The following is a 7,203-nucleotide window of genomic DNA, read 5'->3' on the forward strand; positions in this document are numbered from 1 at the left end:
GGTATTGGTCCCAGCCTGCTGCTTGGGCGCAGGCTGATCGGGCAGTCCAGGCCCCTCGGGAACCTAGTAAGATGGGTTTGGGTCGGTGGGCGTCAGGCACTGCAGGTAGAACCCCCAGGACAGATAAAGGCTGGAGGCAGGAGGCAGGCTGGCAGATACAGGAGCGAACCATGGGGACAGAACCTCCCCGAGGGACAGGGCTGAGTGGAGGTGCAAGTTCAGGGCACAGAAGAGGGAAGGACCAGCCAATGGAGGGTCTTGAGTGCCAACGTGAGAAATGCAGGTCTTGCTATGGGCAGAAGGGAGCACTGTCACCGAAAATTCTAGAAAATTCTAGAATTAGGGAGCATCTGGCCTGGGAATGAGCCCACAGGTGCTACATCTGAAGTGAGCCTCAGCTGGGCTTAGAGCCCAGGTCCCAGTGGAGGCAGCCCAGGTTGTGTGGAGTCCTGCGTTGTACACACGAGCCCCCCTCTGCATTGACCAGAGTGGAGGCTGGTTCAGAGTGGCCCTTCAGTCAAGGGCTTGTGTCCAGCAGGTCCACACTCCCTGGTCTTCCTGGCCCCTTCCAATAACCTGCCTCTGGCCTGTTGAGAAGGCACCAGGTCAACAGGCCCCACAGCTCCTTGTTCCATCACACAGCATGTCCCCGTTTTTGGGAACGCTGAGCACCCTCTTAGATGTCAACTTCACGCAGCAGTGGCTGCCTCTGTGGGGCACAGACCCCAAGTGTCCCCACACACTGAAAGCTCAGCATGCAGAGCTCTGGCCCAGATGCTGGCCCAGACAACCGAGGAGCGGGAGGCAGGAAAATGTGGGGCTGTCCATTCTCAGGTGCCTTCCGCCTACCGGAGGCTTTCCATCCAGCCACTGACCCTGTCCCAGAGACAGCTCAGGTGCCTCTTCTAGTTGGGGGAGCTGAGGTTCGGTGAAGTGAGGTGGCTGGGCCACCTGCTGCAGACAGACAGTGATGCTCAGAAGCTCTCTGCATGGCAGCCTCCTTCCCAGGTGTGCAAGGGCACAGCGTGTGTGCATATAGGGGCGAGGGCCAGGGGGATTCTCGCACCCTCTGAGTCTGTGTCTTCTCACACCCTCCCACCCCATAGCTGTGTCAGTCCAGCCCCGGGGCCCAGTCGTCCTGCAGCAGTGAGCCCTCTCCCCTGGGCAGTGCCCCCAACAATGACAGCGGCGTGGAGATGCCGGGGACAGGGCCCGGGAGCCTGGGCGACCTGACGGCTCTGGATGACACGCCCCCGGTGGCCGATGCCTCAGCCCTGGCCGCTCCCTCTGCTGGTGGCTTGCAGCTGCGCAAACATATGACGGCCATGCACCGGTTCGAGCAGCTCAAGAAGGAGAAGCTTAAGTCGCTCAAGGATTCCTGCTCCTGGGCTGGGCCAGCTCCACACACCCGGAACACCAAGCTGCCTCCCCTCCCAGGAAGTGGTGAGAGGGGGCCCCGGGTGTGTGGGCAGGGGCGGGACAGGGCCTGGGCCAAGCACCCGGTAGGTTCACCTCCATCGAGCACCATGTCCATCTCACCGGATGCCCACAATAGAATAGATCTCACCAGCCCATTGCACAGATGAAAAAAAAGTGAGGCTTGGAGAGGGGAGAGTGCCCCACTCAGCTCAAGGGCAGGCCCAAGTGGCCCCAAAACCCATACTCTTCCAGCTCTACGGTGCTTCTGCTCTGGGCACTGTGGCCAAGGCCCTAGGGAGGAGAGCACTATAATCCCAGCCCCTGTGGTTAGAAGGCCATGCTGTGAGAAGCACACTGGACCGGGGAAGGAGCCAGGGAGCGAGGACAGAGCTCGGGCTGGGGCTGGGCAGAGGAGAGAGACAGCACGTCAGCTGGGGAAGAACAGGGACTTCTGCATAAAGTCAGTCTCAGGAGGTGCTGGCCAGGCTTCAAGAACCAAGGTGCCCTCAGGAACATTTCCTGAGTGCCGACTCTGTGCCAGACAGTTAGCTGGACCCACGGCCAGCATGGTGGACACTGTGACGCACCACCCAGGTGTCCCTTGAAGGGAGGCTTTGTTGCCCCAGCTGTTGCAGGAACTGCTGGCAAATGGCCTTCAACTCCTGGCCTCATACAGAAATCGCCTGGGCTGTAGACAGCTGCCTCACCCAAGGTCACCCTTTTCCGGGGTGGCCCCCATCATCCAGGGACTGATCAGGGCAGGAGTGTGAGGCCATTCAAGGCCCAGAGCTCCCTGTGACATCAGCTGCTGTGGGGCCTGCAGACCCGCGCACACACACACACACACACACCCTTGGCACTCTGAGGCCTTTGCTCCCTTCCATGGGTGTGCATCGGGGGACTGCCTATTAGCAGCCTCCTCGGTCAACTCAGCCGCTGGAAAGCCAGCCTGGCCACAGCCATGCCCAGATGATGAAGGTGCAGGGGCGTGGCCAGGGCCCTCCCAGGCTCCTCCTCCCCGGCTCTCAATAACCTCTTCCTACCCAGACGCATGTGTTACCCACAGCTGGGGAAACTAAGGATCAGACAGAATGAGAATCCAGGGCCGGGCAGGCCCTGGCAGCTAAGATTGGAATCAGGCCTCCTGACTCCCACTGGACCATCATTTGTTCCCTTACTGGGCTCCCCATCCCTCCTTTCATCTAGAGGTCGTCGGTTGAGGGCCAGCTGTGTGCCACGCTCTGTACAGGGCTCCAGCAGCCGCAGGCTGAGCTGGGTCAAAGCCGGCAGAGCACCCGCGCCCTGGCCCCGGCCGCTGACCCCTCTCCTTTCCCGCAGGCTCCATCCTGGAAAACCTCAGCGGCGGTGGGCCAGCCGGGCTGCTGCCCAACCCGCGTTTGTCGGAGCTGTCCGCGAGCGAGGTGACCATGCTGAGCCACCTGCAGGAGCGCCGAGACAGCTCCACCAGCACAGTCAGCTCCGCCTACACCGTGAGCCGCCGCTCCTCTGGCATCTCTCCCTACTTCTCCAGCCGCCGCTCCAGCGAGGCGTCGCCCCTGGGCGCCGGCCGCCCCCACAACGCCAGCTCTGCCGACTCCTACGACCCGATCTCCACCGACGCGTCGCGGCGCTCGAGCGAGGCCAGCCAGTGCAGCGGCGTCGCGGGCGGCGGGGGCGCGGGGCCTCTCAGCCTCACTCCGGCGCAGCAGTACAGCCTGCGGGCCAAGTACGCCGCGGCCACCGGCGGACCGCCCCCGACCCCGCTACCCGGCCTGGAGCGCGCGAGCCTGCGGACCAGGCTGGCGCCGCCTGTGTCCTGCCCGCGCCCGCTAGGGCCGCGGCGGGGCAGCGATGGGCCCGCCCACGGCCACGCGGGGCCCGCGCCCGCCTTCCCCCACGAGGCGCCAGGCGGTGGGGCGCGGCGGGCCAGTGACCCAGTGAGACGGCCCGACACCCTGGCCGCGCCGCGGGTGCAGCGCTTCCACAGCGCCCATGATGTGAACCCGGCCCCTCTGCCGCCCTGCGCCGACCGGCGAGGCCTCCGCCTGTCAGGCCCCGCAAGCGCCGATGGCGGCCTGGTCCGCAGCGCCTACTCGCCCCGGCCGCCCAGCATTAGTGAGCACGTGGCTATGGAGGCCTTGGTGGCGGGCGCGGACAGCGCAGGGCCTGACATGGGCCTCGTGCTGCCCGAGGACGACCTTGTGCTGCCCGATGACGTGGTGCAGTACATCAAGGCACACGCCGGTGGGGCCCTGGACGACAGCCCCCCGCAGGCCTACCCCCCGGAAAGCACCTGCTTCTCCGAGAACCCCAAACTGCCCAGCCCGGGGCTGCATGGCCCGCGCAGGATGGTGGCCGCCGACTCCAACGTGGGCCCCTCCGCCCTGGGGCTGGGAGGCTGCCAGCTGGGCTACGGGGCCCCCTCCAGCCTGAACAAAAACAGCATGCCTGTGCAGTGGAATGAGGTGAGCTCCGGCACTGTGGACACGCTGGCCAGCCAGGGGAAGCCTTCGCCCTTCCCGCAGGGCAACCTGGCTGTGGTGCAGCAGAAGCCAGCCTTCGGCCACTACACAGGCTATGGTCCTCAAGGTCTGCCCCTGAGCCCCGGGGACCTGGACAGTGCGCAGACACACTTCCAGCCCTGCGGGGGCGGCCCCTCTGTGCCTAGGATAAATTATATGCGGCAGCCAGGGACAGGTGCTCCGTGTCCCAATATGACCACCACCGGGAGCCCCCACACCAACTATGGCCAAGCCCACCCCCAGCTGAGCCCCAGTACCATGGGTGGGGCCCTGAACCCATACCCCCCATCCTGCAGCAACATGGTGGCCAAGCCAGTCCACCTGGGGCTCCCCCAGCAAATGGAAGTTGCTCCCGAAGCCGCCATGATGGGCAGCAACCGCAGGGAACTTGGAATCACCAATTCCAACCTGACCGGGATGCCACCCCTTCACTCAACCCAGAGTTACCCACAGCAAAGCCATCACCTGGCGACTCCCATGAGCCAGGAGGGCTACCGCCAGGGCTCCCACCTTCTGCCTTCCCAGCAACCTGGCTTCATGGAGCCCCAGCAGGGTGCTGTCGGGGTGGCCGGATCCAGCTTTGGCCTAGTGCAACCCCGACCACCTGCTGAGCCCAGCCCTGCCGGCTGCCACCGTGGGGTGCGGGCTGGGCTGCAGCTGGCCTATGCCAGGGCCACCAGCCACGCCATGGCCACTGTGTCAGCCAGCCAGGAGATGGCCGATGTGCCCAAAGGAGCAATGGGCAACGTGGTGTCCCGGCCTCCTCAGCCAGCCCCACAGGATGTGGCCGGGGCCCAGGATCACAGCATGCTCTATTACTATGGCCAGATCCACATGTACGAACAGAATGGAGGCCTGGAGAACCATGTGGGCTGCCAGGTTGTGCGACCCCAGCCACCGCAGCCACAGGCTTGCCCAGACAGCATCCAGCCCCAGCCCTTGCCCTCTCCAGGGGTCAACCAGGTGTCCAGCACAGTGGACTCCCAGCTCCTGGAGGCTCCCCAGATTGATTTTGATGCCATCATGGATGATGGCGATCACTCAAGCCTGCTTTCAGGCGCCCTGAGTCCCAGCCTCCTCCACAGCCTTTCCCAGAACTCCTCCTGCCTCACCACCCCCCGGAACTCCCTGACTCTCCCTTCCATCCCCACGGGCATCAGCAACATGGCTGTTGGGGACATGAGCTCCATGCTCACCAGCCTGGCCGAGGAGAGCAAATTCCTGAACATGATGACCTAAGGTCTCAGCCCTGGGCGCTCAGCAGACTCGGAGGAGCCATCATTTCCCAGAGCGTGGGGCTCTTGTCGATTTTGCCTTTTTCCAAAAAAAGTATTAAATAGGTCTGAGGGAGTATTGCCAATGGCCAGTTCAGACCACAGTTGCTTTAAGAGCAGGTTTGTGTGTATCCTGTCTGGTTTTCTTTGGGGTTATTTTTCGGAACACTGCGAAAAGTCTCAATGAGAAAGTCAAGGTAGAAATGAAAAACTCGTTGGCACAGTGCTTCCCAGCCTTTGGTGTTTATGGGACCAAATTGTCCTGGCGTCTTTTCCTCTGTCATTTGGCTAATGAGGGATTCCGTTGGCTGAGGGCTTTCCAAGTACATGAGGAAAGAGGGTAGAAGGAACCACATTTGGGTTTGAATCTGAAAGCCATACTGGATATTCTGATCCAGGAAGATAAGCTTCTCATTCCCATATGGACGAGGCAGGAGAATTCTATGAAGCTTACTTCTTGAGGCCTCTAACACCCCCCGTGCTGCAGAGGAAGAAAAGAAGATTTTTACCTGGATGATTTGGAAGTACACCCTGATTTGCGTGTCTGCCCACCCCCCAAAGCCAAGTTTGTGACTGGCAGACTGTCCAAGTGCATACAAATGAATGAAGTATGGAAGGATTGCCAGAGAAGAGAAAGAAAAATTGTAGTCCTTGGGGCAAGCCCAGGAGCTGCCCCGGCTTCTCCAGACCATGTTTGCAGTGTTCATGCATGTCGAATGTAGCCCTTCCTGGAAAGAACACTTACTTCTAAATACCTCGGGGCTGCTGGAGCTGCTTTGGGTTAGGGATGGACCCAGGTGAGCCAAAGCCTGGCACGGGGCCTCGAGAAAGAGGGAGAACGCCAGGGGCCCAGCCTCAGGCCACCCTGAAGCTCCCTCATAAGAAGAGGAAGTCGTATGTTTACCCGATCCTGTTTCTCCAGTGCACTGTCCGCTGACCCTACCATGGAAAAGCCCAGGACTTGACAGCAGCCTCTGCCCAGGCTCCCAAGCTGTGTTGTCCGCTCACCCGCAGACCAGTGGTCTGTGCCAAGGCACAGTGTGTGGTCCCCGGATCTTCTCGATTTCCTTCCCTCCATCCTCCTGCTCATTTTGCAAAGTACGATGACCTGCATGGTGTTTTTGGTGGGGGTGGGAGGGTGACAGGGTTGATTCTTGGGACCCTGAGGGACCATCACTGAATTTTCCTGTTCAGTGCAACCCAGCCCCACCCGGAAATGGCATTTGGAGCTGGCATCAGAAGACATCGTTCCTGAACGTACTGGAGGATGACTTGATGCCTCGTCCACACCACACACATACACACACCGCACACCATTCCCATGTTGAATTTGTGGCGACTTTGCCGAAAACAGCCGCACCACTATGAGCCTGATCCTGTGACCCTGGTCGCAACCGGGGCCTTACTTGGGCTGTCCACATTCCAGTACATCGGATGTTTTGTTAGGGTCCATAGACCAAACCAATGCCAGATAACATCCCTGGGACGCCTCCAAGGGTCTGGGCTCAGTGGCGGTGTTCACTTGCTCCCTGAGCTAAGAGTTTGCTAGCCCTTCCCAGCCTGTGTATAGACTGCACAGAAGGCATCATCCCTGAAAATACTGTAGGTGAATCAGCCAGCCAAATTTATATCTCCAAACTCTTTAGCTTTTTCTACATGCTATGAATTGAGATGACACGCTCAACTTGTAAATAAGTCTTTTTGTACATTAAAAAAGTAATTTTTTCATAATTTATTTTGTCTATCTGCTTCTTCCTTGACAGGAGTTAATGAGAACCTGAGCAGTAAATTTGGTGCGTCTGAACAGAAACTAGGCTGTATTTTTTCACAACAGTGTCAAAATTGACTGTCGCGTCTTCGCCGAGAGATGTTTAATGCTGAAGACATTTAGTGGCTGTTTATTTGTTGTCTCCGGGGGTGAGGGCGGGCAGGGTTCGGCGATTTACTAACCGGCTATTCTTTCAGCAAGCTGATCTGAAGATCTAAGT

The 7,203-nt window shown here is 60.1% G+C and overlaps 1 protein-coding gene across 3 annotated transcripts in view; it reads left to right on the forward strand.

Annotated features, from left to right (window-relative positions):
* The window catches only part of GLI2 (GLI family zinc finger 2), a 246,678-nt gene extending 239,738 nt beyond the window's left edge, over positions 1–6,940 (forward strand). For all 3 annotated transcript variants that reach the window (XM_047722625.1, XM_047722626.1, XM_047722627.1), the window contains 2 exons: positions 1,107–1,443; positions 2,758–6,940. In XM_047722625.1, coding sequence (XP_047578581.1) covers positions 1,107–1,443; positions 2,758–5,180 — 2,760 coding nt within the window. In that variant the 3' untranslated portion in view covers positions 5,181–6,940. The remainder of the gene's footprint in view (positions 1–1,106; positions 1,444–2,757) is intronic.
* The last annotated feature ends 263 nt before the right edge of the window (positions 6,941–7,203 follow it).

The sequence above is a fragment of the Lutra lutra genome, chromosome 3 (assembly GCF_902655055.1).
Source record: "Lutra lutra chromosome 3, mLutLut1.2, whole genome shotgun sequence".
Classification (NCBI taxonomy): domain Eukaryota; kingdom Metazoa; phylum Chordata; class Mammalia; order Carnivora; family Mustelidae; genus Lutra; species Lutra lutra.